Here is a 16,828-nt window from a genome sequence, read left to right as displayed (position 1 = left end):
TTGAAAACGAAAATGAAATTCTTTCTTAAGTCAACAATGTTTTAGTTGATGCATGCGGCCTTGAAGATGTATGGTGTGAGATGTGTCCTGAGCAGGAGTCAATGAAAGAAGCAATCGATTTGAATCTAGTTTGAATGTCTTGTGTAGATCAGATGCTCTCAATATACTTAGGTCTCTGAAGATATTTTCTATCAAGTAAGATAGTGGTGCTTAGAGAAAGTTAGAGGTAAAAAGCCAGAGCCTTTCCATGTATTTGTTACTGGAGGTGCAGGAACAGGAAAGTCACATTTAATCAGAGCTATTCATTATTAAGCAACCAGATTACTGTCCCAAATTGCAACTGCACAAGACAAAGTTTCTGTTCTATTGACAGCACCTACTGGAATTGCTGCTTTCAACTTGGGTGCCAAGACCATCCATAGTACATTTTCAATCAGGACAGATGTAAAATTGCCTTACACACCTTTAGGAGAAGAAAAAGTAAATACAATGCGTGTGGTATTTAGTGACTTGCATATACTGATTATAGATTAAATTTCTATGGTAAACCACAGCCTACTAGCCTATGTCCATTGTAGGCTTAGACAAATAAAGCAGACAGGTGACTACTCTCCATTTGGTAAAGTTAGTATAAATGCTGTGGGAGATGCCACCTGTGAGAGGAAAACCACTGAATTTTTCAAAATGCTCTATTGGATTTTTGGAACAGCACGTTTGCACTGTCAGAATTAACAATTATTTTTAAACAAAAAGACTCAGCTTTTGCTGAAATACTGAACAGATTGCGTACACGCAGCAAGTGTTCCCCACTATCACTTAATGACTTAAATATGCTCAAAAGTAGGGAAACTGGGCAAACCTCTTCCGCTTTACACATTTTCCCAACAAATACGCAAGTGGAAGAGCATAACATCAAACAGATAATTGCATATTGCCCAGACCACATTTATGTAGAGGCTCAGAATTTTGAGAAAAATCAACAAACTGAACAAATGCATCTTAAAAAGGGACACTTTTCCTAAGTATTCAATTCCTGTTTACCGGAAAAGTTGCTATTATGTAAAGGTGTGCGAGTCATGTTAATTGACGTATTGATGCCACTGATGGGCTTGTAAATGGTGTCTGTGGTACTGTAACAGTCATGGCCCTTAACCGCCGGCGCGTCCTGCTGGATTTTTTCCTCATAACAGCGGAAACAACTTAAAATACTCCATCATTTTTGGGCATACAGATAAGTGTAAGACATCATTAGAGACTATAAAGGGTCTACTTTTATTTGTGTACACTCACAATAACAACAAAATCTTGTGCTTTTGTAAAATAAAGAAAATAAATGGTGCGCTTTCAGCCGACTCTGTCTCAGTGAGCATCTTTCTGAAACGTCACAAAAATGAACTGAAACTCGAATTCTTATCACATAAACATGAAACATATGTCTAAAGAAAGCTTAAAATGTCTACTTTTAAATAAAACAATTCAAATTTAAAACAAATATTCTCCTGCAATGTAATCTATATGAAACAAAGCAATGTACAATTTCACCTGGCTCAGATAATTATCCCTAATGTGATCACACCCACGCGCAGAGGGCGCTATTCATACGGTAATGTGCTGAGGCGATCAATGCAAATGGTAAATGCCCCCGAGGCAAGTTTAATATATATATATATATATATATATATATATATATATATATATATATATATATATATATATATATATATACACTATATTGCCAAAAGTATTCGCTCACCCATCCAAATAATTGAATTCAGGTGTTCCAATCACTTCCATGGCCACAGGTGTATAAAATGAAGCACCTAGGCATGCAGACTGCTTCTACAAACATTTGTGAAAGAATGGGCCACTCTCAGGAGCTCAGTGAATTCCAGCGTGGTACTGTGATAGGATGCCACCTGTGCAACAAGTCCAGTCGTGAAATTTCCTCGCTACTAAATATTCCACAGTCAACTGTCAGTGGTATTATAACAAAGTGGAAGCAATTGGGAATGACAGCAAATCAAATACGTGGTAGGCCACGTAAAATGACAGAGTGGGGTCAGCGGATGCTGAGGCGCATAGTGCGCAGAGGTCGCCAACTTTCTGCAGAGTCAATCGCTACAGACCTCCAAAGTTCATGTGGCCTTCAGATTAGCTCAAGAACAGTGCATACAGAGCTTCATGGAATGGGTTTCCATGGCCGAGCAGCTGCATCCAAGCCATACATCACCAAGTGCAAGGCAAAGCGTCGGATGTAGTGGTGTAAAGCACGCCGCCACTGGACTCTAGAGCAGTGGAGACGCGTTCTTTGGAGTGACAAATCACGCTTCTCCATCTGGCAATCTGATGAACGAGTCTGGGTTTGGCGGTTGCCAGGAGAACGGTACTTGTCTGACTGCATTGTGCCAACTGTGAAGTTTGGTGGCGGGGGGATTATGGTGTGGGGTTGTTTTTCAGGAGCTGGGCTTGGCCCCTTAGTTCCAGTGAAAGGAACTCTGAATGCTTCAGCATACCAAGAGATTTTAGACCATTCCATGCTCCCAACTTTGTGGGAACAGTTTGGGGATGGCCCCTTCCTGTTCCAACATGACTGCGCACCAGTGCACAAAGCAAGGTCCATTAAGACATGGATGAGCGAGTTTGGTGTGGAAGAACTTGACTGGCCTGCACAGAGTCCTGACCTCAACCCGATAGAGCACCTTTGGGATGAATTAGAGCGAAGACTGCGAGCCAGGCCTTCTCGTCCAACATCAGTGTCTGACCTCACAAATGTGCTTCTGGAAGAATGGTCAAAAATTCCCATAAACATGCTCCTAAACCTTGTGGAAAGCCTTCCCAGAAGAGTTGAAGCTGTTATAGCTGCAAAGGGTGGGCCGACGTCATATTAAACCCTCTGGATTAAGAATGGGATGTCACTTAAGTTCATATGCGTCTAAAGGCAGATGAGCAAATACTTTTGGCAATATAGTGTATATATATATATATATATATATATAAAATATATTTTAAAATGCAATTTATTCCTATGATGTAAAGCAGAATTTTCAGCATCATTACTCCGGTCTTCAGTGTCACATGATCCTTCAGAAATCATTCTAATATGCAAAGATTTTGCTGATAAAAGCAATTTATTGCAAAAACAACATCCAAGTATGTATCAACACAATGCCACAGTTTGAACTTTATAATATTTCACCACATAACACCAACAACTCTTTTTCAATTTTCCTAATGAATGTTCAGGGTTTACACTGTCATTTGCTAGATTTAATGACTTCAATCCAATCCTATAATTATAGCTGTATATTTATATTGATAATTTCAGTGCTTGGGCCCTAAATAATAATAATCATCCTTAGAAGAACAATAGGGTCTCTGCACTTTCAGTGCTTGGGCCCTAATAATCCTTAGAACAACAATAGGGCTTCCGTACTTTCAGTGCTCGGGCCCTAATAATCCTTAGAAGAACAATAGGGCTTTCGCACTTTCAGTGCTTGGGCCCTAATAATAATAATCCTTAGAAGAACAATAGGGCCTCACACTTTCAGTGCTTGGGCCCTAATAATACTAATCCTTAGAAGAACAATAGGGCCTCACACTTTCAGTGCTTGGGCCCTAATAATAATCCTTAGAAGAACAATAGGGCTTCCGCACTTTCAGTGCTTGGGCCCTAATAATAATAATAGTGAAAAAACATTCCAAAAACAATAGGGCTTTAGCACCTCCAGTGCTACGTACCTTCGGTGCTTGGCCCCTAAATATAGTTGCAAGCAGCAATTATGGGGCCAAGCCCCTGAATGGCCTTTATGGCCTACAGGACCTGTAGGATACTCAGAGTGGCTATGGTGTTTTTGCAAATGCACACTGGTTAACAAGTCATCCCAAGCAGGGTTCGAACCTGTACCTTTCCATATTATAGCTCTGTGCACAATCCACTGAACCATGCTGCCTCATGGTTGACAGCCACCAGAGTGTCATACCATGCTGGCAGTAAGCACAGCCAAACACATCAGTTACCATGATCAACTTCATATTTATGTAACTTTTCAACAAAGATGAAAAATTTTTCACGTCAACCTCGTTAACTTCACGATGCTGTACCTTTTCAAGAATTGTCATATCTGTGCAGCTCGGTTTGGAGATTATTTTAAGCCATTGTTTGGGAAAATCAGACCAAGTTTAAAGGATGTGAAAGGTTTAAACTGTAAACATCCTAATCCAAGATGGCGGCCACTGTAATGGGCAGAGTTTTTTTTTCATTAACAATTTTTATTGATTCCATTCTCAAATTAACACAAACAGCACATGAAAACACAGAGCACTTTCCCTCCGAAATCTTCATATTTAGTGGCAAAAAAAAACAGATCCCTTATCAAATTAGAATGATATGTCAGAAATTGTCTGCAGTTTGATATGATAGATCATTCATCTTGTTAATGACATGATGCATTGAGCATTGTTGCTGTTTATGTAAAACAGTCTCCTCTGCAGTGTTAATTTTTTACTTGCAAGAGAACTGATTCCTTGCCAAATTAGAATGATATATTAATTTTATCGTTAACATGTCTCATCTGGTGATCAGATTTCCAAAAATATGGCCAGACATGCAGTCCACCAATAACATTAGAGCAAAAGCAGTAGGAACGCCCACTAGCAACATTCAGTACAAAGACAAGCAACATCAAGCAATAATGTCACTGCTGGAGTGAATCAGACTTAACGGTCATGTTACCTTCATGATAGGCAGTAGATCTTCCACTTTATTCACACTCTCCAGAGCCTGCTTCACTTCCTGAAGACCTCGCGGGTTATACGCCCTGATGGAGAGAGGAGACATCAATGAATGAATGAAACAAAATCACCAAATAAGGTGTATGAATGAATGAACAAGGTATCTGAATAAGGTGTATATATGATTGAACAAAGTGTGTTAATATTTCATTCGTTGATTCATGTGAATGAAGTGCGTGAATGACTGAGCAAGGTGTGTAAATGAATGAAAATGGTATTTGAATGATGTGCATGAATGAATGAATGACCGAACAAGGTGTGTAAATGAATTCATAAATTAGGTGTATGAGAAAATGAATGAGGTGTATGAATGAACAAATGAAGTGTGTGAATCAATGGATGACCCAACGAGATGTATGAATGACCGAGGTATGTGAATGAATGAACAAGGTGTGCATTTGAATGAATAAAGAGTATAAATGAATTAACCAGGTGTGTGAATGAATGCATGAATGTGTGAAGCTTATGTTGGTAATATGAGACTCACCCATGATAAACCAGTATTCTGTCCTTTACAAAGCTTAGAATGCTACTAAAATATTCCAAATATCTGATATTGATGATCTGCCCTCTGTGAAAAAACAGCAACAACAATTACAAACACTATATATCAACAGCACTAGAGCTCATTAAACCCCACAAACATGGTCTCAACTGCGCATTGTGCTAAATATTCAATATAATATTGTCATAAATATATATAATATTGACAAGGTTTCAAAGAGTCATAGAAGAACACACTGTACAATGTACAATGGATTAACATAGCATCAAGGTAAAAAGTACAATTTGAAATTTGAATCCCTGGAATGATTCTTTTTAATTGCACATTTTTTCATTCTCCAAGTTCTGCCTCCTTGGTTACCATTTGATCACATGAAGTTTGCTCACAATTTTCACATGGAGTTGCCCTTGAAGTAAGAAAAATGTAATAGAAGGAAGAGTGCAAAGCATCTTTTATCTGGCGTTTTCTTAAAAGAAATTGTTAAATTCTGCAGTAACGTGATTAAAACTGTGCAGGCAGTGAATCATATTCAAGGCAAATGCTTACAGCAGTCAAATGAAAAGAAAAAAGCGAGAACATCTGATTAACATCAATGTAAGAGCAGAACTGCTCCTAACGTGCCTACAACACACTCACTATGGTACTGTAAACTCTTTTGTTGCTATCACCTCTACTTTGACCTGAATCAAAAGGTAAATGAATTAGCACAGGGTTATTAGCATTAAATCACTTGGAGCAAATGTAGGTGTCCTTACCGATGTTATACATGATCAGCTGTGAATGATAGGTGATACATAGTTGAATCCACACCATGCACTTCTCAACATTTATTTAAAAGCTTGCAAAATGGGGAAAAATGCCACATGCATCTTCTCTGGGTTCCTTTGTGTCACTATAGTAAGTACCCTGGCAATGGCATTTTACCGTATATTTTGAAAACATTTCTGTGAAATTGTTAAAACTATCCAAACTCACAGGACTCCAATAGACTAACATTAGAAGAGAACTTTTGATATATGATATTGTAGTAACAGTTGTTAAGGCAGGATTGGTCAGTAAAATTTTTAAGGCAGGGGTTAGTGAAGGCTCAATTGTTTAAAGGCATTTGTTTCTGCATTACTGTTATCGTGTGAAGTCGTTGGCTGTTGTTGCACCACTAACAGCCAAACAAAGCTATTAAGACTTAGGACTGACAGCTGTACATCCAGTATGGAGAGGAAGTGATGTGCTGAGAGCAAATACAGCACCTGATGAGGTTTATGTGGTTGTTAAATCCTCTGCTAAGACTCCTGGCAGGCATCTGATCCAACCACAACACAGGTTGGTCTGGATCTGCAATCCTGATTTCTCACACACACACACACACACAATCAATCAGCAAGCCTGTGAAACGCTTGGTAATAGTCTGAGGAGAGCCTGTAAGATGAGCTCTCAGGCACATATGCTGGAGTCTGACCTTCTCCATTTCACTGCGATGTCAAACATGTCTCTCCACAGCAGCTGTCTGGTCTTTCCGTTGACTCGAACCTTTGAGTTACTCCAGGTGCGCTGCATGGCCTGCATCACCTCTATGGTGGCCAAACCCATCGCTATACAAATACACATCAAAGCAACTTAATCAGAGACCTCGACTACATAAACATGCAGTTACAGGTCACATCCACACCAATGCTTTTTTGTTTAAAAAGTAGTTTTCCATATCCTAATGTCACTGTTTTCCAAAGTATGCAGAATTAGAGAGCTTTTTTTTTTCTCTGTAATTGGTGGAGGATAATTGTGTGGATGAGAGGCGTAAATGTGGCAAAATCAAATCATTTTCAAACTAAAATGTATTAGTGTGGACATGACCTGACCCTCAGACAATCAAGTTCCTTAGTTAAATTCTGATCATTTTTACACAATTTTAGTGAACCAGGGTGCAAACATATTTTTTTTTCAGTCCATCTAGATAAAAACTTTCAAGCTGGGTTAAGAAGGATAAAGAAAATAATCAAATCCATGCAATATACAGTAAACATGCATAGCAAAAGATTAATAATAAAAACAAAATACAAAAATTAAGCAATCAAGTAAAACCTTCCTGAAGTAGTAAATCTCTAATATCTCTAGGAAGCGAGCTCCACAATTATGGAGCATAAAGGAAGAAAGCCCTATCCCCGATTAAAGATTCCAGCTGCCAAATTTTGCAAATATTGTTTATTTATCTATAAGTTTATTCAGAGTGGATTAAGAGACCCCAGCAAAGACCAAGGGAGAAAAGACAAAAGTGTTTATTAGCTTTTCAGCCAAAGAAAAGGATCCCATAGGGCACACAGGGCTTGCAGTATTTCTATTTAAAAAAGGATGTTTTAACAGTATTCTCAACCTGAGGGTCAAATGTTAAACTTGCACCAAATATAATATAATATAATATAATCATGAAATTTATGTGACCATGGCAACATTTTTGCAAACCAAAATTACGTGCTGTATTACATGTTTGGCTGCAGTTTCCCAGTGAAATGTCCAGCGGGGGGCACCGAAAGGTAGTGAAAGGATGTTGCAATAGAAGAGGTTCTTAAGGTGAATTTAAGATGGAGGTTTTAATGAGTATAACGCACTTCCCTAACCTAAAACTTTCGCCTAAACCTAACCAATAGTGCCCTAAAAGATAAATGAGAGGTGCACAAAACAGATGTCCTAAACCAACACAAAACATAACCCATAGTTGACCCATTGAGATAAAAAACACATTTTCTGAAGCAACCACGTCATTTCATGTCGCTTCTATGACACTTTCGTCTCACGTGTCAGCTTTCGTGCATGATGGTCCTCTAAGTCCAAAGTCCAACACTCAATTAGGTGAGCTACTGCGGAAGTTAATCACACTTGAATGAGTATATAAATGTAGGTGTGTCTGTCATAGAAGCATTAAAATTAGTACTCTCGATTTAACACGTTCATTCAGTTTAATTAAAAATTAACACAATTAATCATGTCCCCGGACTGTAATTAAAGCTTGGAGTACCACCTTTTTTCTCCAGGGGGCAGTAAGCGGAAATTCAGCTGTATAGGCAGCATGCAGCTTATACAGGGAACAAACCACACTTACCAACAGCACAATATAAGAACATGTTCTTGTGTTTAAACACAGCTTGATGGAGTGCAATCTCAAGATGTGTTTTTATAAGTTTCAAACTAAATTTAACTTGACACTGCAACCTAAAAACGGTATGTTTTTGAAGCAACAGAACCGAGACTAATTCAATTGTAAAATAGTTTGCTGTGAACTGCAGGACAATGATAGTCTTATGATCAATAATATGGAAATAAATATATTGGATTCCAAAACTACATTTTTTTTTTTTTTTTTTGGTAACACTTTACAATAAGGTTCAATTCATTAACGTTAGTTAATGTATTAGGTATCATGAACAAACAATTAACAATATATTTTTTTCAGTCTCTATTCATCTTTGTTATTGTTAGTTAATAAAAATACAGTTGTTCATTGTTGGTTCAAATTGCATTAACTAATATATATTAAAAAAAAACATCTTTAGATTTTAACTTTTGAAGTATATGTTGAAATTAAAATTAACTAAACTAATAAATGCTGTAAAAGTATTGTCCGTTAGTCGAGTTCCCATATACAGCCTTTTTCCAGAAAGTTACCAACAATTTCCAGAATAGAGGTCATGAGTGAACACAACCCTTTTGACAATACTGGTAAATTTTGCTCTGGCAATTTTCCTTAATGTAAAATTGTATCATTACCTATACATTTCCTTATTGATGGTATGTGTACAGCACATTTGGTATTTTTAGTATTAAAGGCAACTCAACGATTTTCATGTAATTTACCAGGTTGCATGTGTGAAAGGGGCTATTGATACTTCGTGTTAACTAATGTTGTTAAAGGTGCTATATGTAATATTTTTACTGTACTAAATCATAAAATGACCATAATATGTCATTAGAGAATTAGGAAACATGCTAAGTTGAAATACTGGCTTCTCCGATAACAATGCTACAGGCAGTATATTCTACTTTGAAGTTTCCATTCCAGGACGGAATTTCTGTTTATGTTTTGGCCTGTGTGATCCCGCCCACAGCCCACTCACCAACAGTATTTCGACACTGCCGGGTTGCCAGATTTGAGTTTGAAGTTTGCAGGCAAACAACACTGTGTGCTGCAGCCATGGAAGCCAGCAAAAGAACTGGATCAGAGATAACAGATTCCACCCGACCTTTAAAACGGATGCTGAATTGGCAAATTTGCATGTCAACGTTCTGGCAACCCACATGAGCTTTGAGTCTGGGGCGGGGCAGACAACTCTCCAATATTTTGAATTTGGACTGCAGTACCCATTTCAAACACTTGTTGTCAATCTTACATATAGCACCTTTAACTAATGTTAACAAATGGAACCTTATTGTAAAGTGTTACTGTCATTTTTAATGCTTTACTCGTGTGCTACAATAATGTAAGGCATTTTAATTATTTGTATTATCCTTTTTTATATTATTTATATTTTATTAATCATTTAAATATAACTATAATATTTTAATCATTAGAAATTGAATAATTGTTATTTGAGGGGTTTTCTCAGCAAATATTTATATATGCGATTAATTCAATAAATTCATCGGCATACAGTATCATGTAGTTAATTCAATTAAAAATTGTAATTGATTGACAATCCTACCTAAAATGTATAGTTTTTCAAATGATGCATTAGAGTAAAAGTGTTTCAATATAACATAGCAGTGTGTGAAAGAGCGAAAAATAAGTGTTTATAAAGTCATAATCAGAGATTGTGATAATCGTGATTTTTGTCTAAGTGAATAAAATGCATAGTTGTTGCGCCTCTAGTGTTACTTTCACCAGGAAGCTGCGGTGAAACGTAGATCGCGGCACGTAAAACTCAATTTGCTAAAATAACGTTTACTCTATGAGACTAGGTTGCAATACATACACATCCTCCCACAATAAATACACCAACAAAGAGTCATCCACAGATAGAGTTAGAGGGACAGCTTTACAAATCTGTTGAGGGGAGCCAATGGAAAAACTTCAATTTTATTGCTGTTAAGACAAAAAATTAAAGGAAAGAAGCAACCAGGTTATTACCAAGTTTAGAATAAATATAGATCCTTGTGTTGCCTGCGTAATAGTAATTTAGACCTAGTGATCTGACCAAGAGGAAAAATATGAATACTAAAAAGGGTACAAATACTGAACCCTGAGGGACACCAGAGTGCACTGAACCAATCTCAGACATGTATCCACCCAAAGAAACAAACTGGCTATGATCAGAGAAATAAGACATAAACCATTTTAAAGCAGTCTCTGAAACACCAAATACAGTTTACAGGTGACGTTTTTGAAGGTGGGACTGAGATCAAGAAGGATGAATAGGATGGAAAGAGAGACAGAATTTGAAGCTATTGACAAATCATTAGTGACTTTAACCAAAGCAGTTTCTGTCCTGTAAAGCTTTTGGAAGCCAAATTGAAGGGGATCAAAGAGGTTATTAGCAGTAAGATGGCCATGCAATTAAGCAACTACACGTTCTATAATTTCTTTGGGAAAAAAAAGGTACAGTAGACAGGATGAAAATTGTTTAAAGGAATATTCTGGGTTCAATACAAGTTAAGCTCAATCAACAGCATTTGTGGCATAATGTTGATGAACACAAACATTTATTTAGACTTGTCCCTCCTTTAAAAGCAAAAATCTGCTTTACACTGAGGCATTTACAATGGAAGTGAATGGTGCCAATCCGTAAACGTTAAAATACTCAGTTTCAGAAGTATAGTCACAAGACGTAAACAATATGCTTGTTACCATTATATAAGTGTGAAAATTCACTTACTAACTTTTTCTGTTTAAAGTTATATCCAATTTTACAACTTCATTGCCATGACAACATAATGCCGGTAACCATAAAACCCTACAATGACCGTAAAAACGATTTAAACAACTTTACAGCTCAAATAATAAAAAACTTTTAACATTTTAATGTAATTGCTGAATTAATGCAAGTGCTTTTCTAAAATTATAAGCTTCAAATTTCTGCTTTTAAACCCTCCAAAATTAACAAACCTGTAATCTTGTATTACACTCTTGAATTAAAAATATGGACAATCCCTTCTCATTATGTATTGTTATATTCTGAAATGCGGGGCTCAACACAATTTCCCGCACTCACTCTGCTCAAATCACACGAGATGATGAAAGAGAACGATAGGTTACCTATTCTGTAACCCCAGTTCTCTTAAACGTCGAGTGGAGAGATCCACCTATGGGCGGGACATCTGTACCTGACCTTAGCAGAAGCATCCAATTGCACTTACCTGAATGCATAAAGGACCTGTGCACTTTACTTTTCCTCAGTGAACATATTCGCTTCTCGTGCAGCAAGCGAGGCAAGCTTGGTGGATCTCTCCACTCGATGTTTCAGAGATCTGGTGCTACAGAATAGCTAACCTATCATTCTCTTTCATCATCTCATGTTCGAGATCCACCTATGAGAGATATGGACAACTCCCTGATTGCCCTAAACACTCACAGTGAGACACTGTCAGCCAGAAGGATGATCTCCTAATAGAGGCGGTGCCTGACACATCCTATATATCATAAGCAGGCCTAACAACCCAATAACACAGCAAAGCGGGGATGAGGGGTCATGCTTTATGCATAACCTGTTAGGTACCATGTACACAAAGTAAAGGGGCAAGGGCTATGGGTGAGCCCATTATGCAAAGCCCACACCCAGAACCACATGAGCTACTGGGGTCCTGGTAACATCAAGTTGGTAGTACCTGACAAAAGTGTGGGCAGAAGCCCAACATGCAGCTGAACAAATGTGCTGCAGTGAGATGCCTTGAAACAAGGCCCTGGATGCAGCCATGCCTCTAGTGGAATGGGCCCTAAGGCCAGAGGGAGGCTGTAACCCCTTAGAGCTATATGCCAAAGATATTGCTTCCACGAGCCAATAGGAAAGTTGTTGTTTAGAAATGGTTTTACCCATGTTGGGGGAAGCTCATGAAACAAAGAGCTGGTCACTCTTCCTGATAGCCTATGCATATACACTGGCGGCAAAAAGTTTAGAATAATGTACAGATTTTGCTCTTATGGAAAGAAATTGGTACTTTTATTCACCAAAGTGGCATTCAACTGATCACAATGTATAGACAGGACATTAATAACGTGAAAAATCATTATTGCAATTTGAAAAAAAAAATTTCAGAACTTCTTAAACTACTTCAAAGAGTTCTCATCAAAAAATCCTCCACGTGCAGCAATGAAAGCTTTGCAGGTCCTTGGCATTCTAGCTCTCAGTTTGTCCAGATACTCAGGTGACATTTCACCCCACGCTTCATGTAGAACTTGCCATAGATGTGGCTGTCTTGTCGGGCACTTCTCACGTACCTTACAGTCTAGCTGATCCCACAAAAGCTCAGTGGGGTTAAGATCCACAACACTCTTTTCCAATTATCTGTTGTCCAATGTCTGTGTTTCTTTGCCCACTCTAACCTTTTCTTTTTGTTTTTCCATTTCAAAAGTGGCTTTTTCTTTGCAATTCTTCCCATAAGGCCTGCATACCTGAGTCTTCTCTTTACTGTTGTACATTAAACTGGTGTTGAGCGGGTAGAATTCAATGAAGCTGTCAGCTGAGAACATGTGAGGCGTCTATTTCTCAAACTAGAGCCTCTGATGCACTTATCCTCTTGTTTAGTTGTACATCTGGCTTTCCGCATCTCTTTCTGTCCTTGTTAGAGCCAGTTGTCCTTTGCCTTTGAGGACAGTAGTGAACACCTTTGAATGAAATCTGCAGCTTTTTTGTCAGTTTCAAGCATTGTATAGCCTTTATTCCTACTGATGAGTTTCTAGAGAAAGCTGTTTCTTTTTTGCCATTTTTGACCTAATATTGACCTTAAGACATGCCAGTTTATTGCATACTATGGCTACTCAAAAACAATCACAAAGACAATGTTAAGCTTCACTTAACGAACCAAATTACATATATTTCACCTCACTTAGGAAGCCTTCTCCGTGCCCGGCGAAAACTTTGCACACGAGGGATGAACAAAGAGTGTATGCAATAAATATTCTCCAAGGGCTCGATAAGCTACTGTGATAAGGGTTCCAGATCCATTGAGAGGTCCCAAGCAAGAACAAACTTTCTAGTAATTGGCAAGTCACAGTGAACACCCTTCATGTATCTACGAATGAGAGGGTGCTGCTCCACTGCTGCATCATTGAAGCCAATGTGGCATGCAGCAATGGCCGCCAAATAAACCTTAATGGTAGAAAAGGATTTTCCTTTTCTAAAAGGTCCTGTAGAAAGCATAGTATATCAGCAACTGAACACTGATATGACACCCAATGGTGTGTGTTGCATTATTTCTCAACGACCTACCACTTACACTCATATTATTACCTTGTGGACAAAGCCCTTGCATTCTGTATCGTGGCAACCACCTAGGGGGGAAGCCCCAATGTGTTAAGGTTAGACCTTTCACGGGTCAAGCCTATAGTGCCATCCTGTCTGGGTGAGTATGGTATATCTCTCCATTCGCCTGAGACAAGAGGTATGTGCACAACAGAAGGGGCTGAGCGTAAAGGAGAGGAAATATATCTGCCAGCCATGGTGCTTTAGGCCATCTGGGAGCTATGAGAATCAGTATCAGGCTTTGCTCTCTCACTCTGGCTAGAGTGGGAAAAATCAGGTTGGAGTGGGGGAAAGGCACAGAGCAGCACATTGGGCCGATGGTGAGCTAGTGCATCTGCACTGATAGAAGCGTACTTGTCCTTTAGCGAGAAGAACTACAGTTCCCCCTCTACAGGAGATCCGTGCCCACGTTCAAAATACCTGGGACGTGGTTTGCGTGGAATGACAGGAAGTGCTGCCTGCTCCATACCAAAAGCTTGTGGGTAAGGTAGTGAAGCTGGGGGAATGCATCCCTCCTTGGCTATTGATGTGTGTTACAGCTGTGGTATTGTCGCAGTGCACTAGCACATGATGCCCTGAAAATGGGGCAGAGAATGTCTTAAGGCCCAAACATACTCTACGCAAATACATGAATGCAGATGCACCTTGCCACCCAAGTTCGATTTCAAGCGGCGTTGCGATGTGAAACGTGTCAGCACTCAATTCATAACACAACGCAAGTTTGAGCTGCATTCTCAGCATTTCCACAAAGGGCGCTAGAGCAGATTTTCTTCTTTTAATCATCAACTGTCATGGTGGACTCGGGCAGCAATTTGAGTTGAATCTTTTCGAAAAATATATACAACTTTTTGGGGTGTTAGGCTACTGACTAGGCTGCTTGTTGTGGGGTTTAGGTTGTGCAGCATTGTGGTAAAAATGCCCTGTATTCGGGGTTTGAGCAGGCTGTACAGTGAATGCCTGGTGAGGCACGGATTTCCTGGGAAGGCACAATTTAAAAGCCTCGTCCTCCTTTTTGTTGTTGCAGTGCTGCTGCATGAGGGTGACAGCCGAACAAAAAAAGAACCTGTCCCGCTTCCACTAGTACTTCTGCAATCCGCCTCTTCTCGCTGTCAGGCAGACTGGAGAGATACAGCCAGTGCACGTTCACCCTCAACAGATAGTGCCATAGCACGGCCGGTGGCTTGGACAGTCAAAAGGGCAATTACACAGAACAAGGTCATTGAACGTGACAATTTCCTTCCACAATGTGGGTGAAGGGGAGTCCTTCTCCAAGTGCTTGCCCATATCTTCCATCTTCCTAGTAGGCTGAAAGAAGAGAGAAAATGTTCAGAGCTCGAACGGCAACAGCTGATGCTTGGTATGAGCCCTGATAAAATGGAGGCAGAGAAGCGGTCCATCTTGTTATGGAGGGTGGGCTTGGGGGGGGGTGGGGGGGTGGGGGGGCAAGCAAACCTCCCTGCGAGGGGTTAAAATGTCTGGCTATTGACCGATGGTGGGGGGTCACCCATACCGAGTGAGGCCATATTCTTCACCTCCAAGCTGGCAAGACCATGCTTAAGGTCAAGCGGGTCTCTCCAGTAGTGCTTCTTGTGCTTTGCGCACCCAGGGAGGACGGGCAGGAGCTGTTTTCTTGGGCCGGGCGGGATGGCCACGTCATCCTCCGAGAACTCCAGAACAACGCTGTCATCTTCCCCAGAGCCAGGATGCTCTTGCTCAAACCAAGAAACTTTTTGCATAAAGGTCACGAGAAGCGAATGTCAGTTGAGGAAAAGTATCGCGAACAGCTCCTTTATGCACTCTGGGAAGGACATGGCCTTACAGTGGCATTGGACATGTGCTCCTGTCTGTCAAGCCAGACTTGGTGCAATTGGATGCTTCTGCAGTGGTCAGGTACGGGTGTCCATTCCATAGATGGATCTCGAACATGAGACGATGAAAGAGAACTGCTCGTTTTTCTTTTGCATGGGTAAATATTTAATATTTAAAGGGCTCAAGTGCTGGAAAGTGTAGATTTACAGGCTTTTTATTTACATGTCATTTCACACTGGATTAATATTACCAGGTGTTATTTTTACAGGCAGTTTTATAGTAGGTAAACATGCCATAATTTATACCAGTGCAGGAATGTGCAGTCCGGAAAATGTCTGGGAAAATTACTGACATGACTGATTCACATGGGATTAAAATTATTGAGACATTAGATTACCCCATGTCCCCATATAAAATTAATCTCGTCCGAACAGGGCTAATATTCAGGAGTGTTAGGACCAAGTCCACACGTTTGATGACAGGGAGTGGGTACAAAATTCCCGCCTCAACAAGAGAAGTTTTGAGTTTTTGTGTGAGCGGCTACAGGAACGTCTGCTTCATAAGGACACACCGTTAAGAAAAGCCTAGGGGAATCGCATATACGTTTTTAGATGTATGCCAGATGTCCAGATATCGGATATGTATCTGATTCAAAACCACATTTGGATGTGGCTCAGATAATGCGCTGATTTTTCTGTTTACACATGTGCAAAAATATCCAATCTGTGTCAGATGTGAGTAAAAAATCTGATTATTTGTGACAGTGTCAACACAGCCTTAGAACAAACATTCAAAAGAAGAAAACAATTTTACAGACACAGGGCTTATGTTGTTTAACAGGTTTATATATCACAGTAATACCCATGCCTCTACCAGAGTGATGCAGGAGATCAAACAACCCATACCCTGTAGAGTAATTTGAATGAAAAGAAGACCATTATTTTGTTTGTGCCAGGTTTTAGTTAAACACAAGTCTTCCAGGGTTTTTTTTCTTTGATAATGTCTGATATACGTAGAGCTTTTTCGTTAACAGAGTTTGCATAAATAACGCTGTTTTGACCAGACTCAGTGACCCGGGGGAAGACCAGATGAAATCCAAACGGGGAATACTGTACTCACAGAATCAGCATCCTAAGTAATCCAAAGAGACGTAAATTCTGTGTAAGGTGACAACAGTGATGACTCCACCAGAGAAAACTCTACCAGAGAAAATAAACCATGAGAGGAGCTTTAAAGCCAAATGCATCAGAATTCATTTTTTCAACTTGAAGCCAAAATATAT

The 16,828-nt window shown here is 39.4% G+C and overlaps 1 protein-coding gene across 4 annotated transcripts in view; it reads right to left on the bottom strand.

The window, feature by feature from the left end:
* The window catches only part of LOC127409884 (tetratricopeptide repeat protein 13-like), a 120,864-nt gene that overhangs the window by 54,097 nt on the left and 49,939 nt on the right, over nucleotides 1-16,828 (bottom strand). For all 4 annotated transcript variants that reach the window (XR_007892050.1, XM_051644826.1, XM_051644827.1 and 1 more), the window contains exons 14-17: nucleotides 6,753-6,885; nucleotides 6,544-6,636; nucleotides 5,279-5,362; nucleotides 4,733-4,817 (exon numbers count right to left, since the gene is read on the bottom strand). Coding sequence is in view for 3 of the 4 variants with exons in the window: in XM_051644826.1 (XP_051500786.1) it covers nucleotides 4,733-4,817; nucleotides 5,279-5,362; nucleotides 6,544-6,636; nucleotides 6,753-6,885 (395 nt within the window). In the remaining variant the exon portion in view is untranslated. The remainder of the gene's footprint in view (nucleotides 1-4,732; nucleotides 4,818-5,278; nucleotides 5,363-6,543; nucleotides 6,637-6,752; nucleotides 6,886-16,828) is intronic.

Source organism: Myxocyprinus asiaticus, chromosome 19 (genome assembly GCF_019703515.2).
Source record: "Myxocyprinus asiaticus isolate MX2 ecotype Aquarium Trade chromosome 19, UBuf_Myxa_2, whole genome shotgun sequence".
NCBI classification, from domain to species: domain Eukaryota; kingdom Metazoa; phylum Chordata; class Actinopteri; order Cypriniformes; family Catostomidae; genus Myxocyprinus; species Myxocyprinus asiaticus.
Note: the sequence above shows the minus strand (reverse complement) of the source record. Positions and strands in the feature narration are given on the sequence as shown.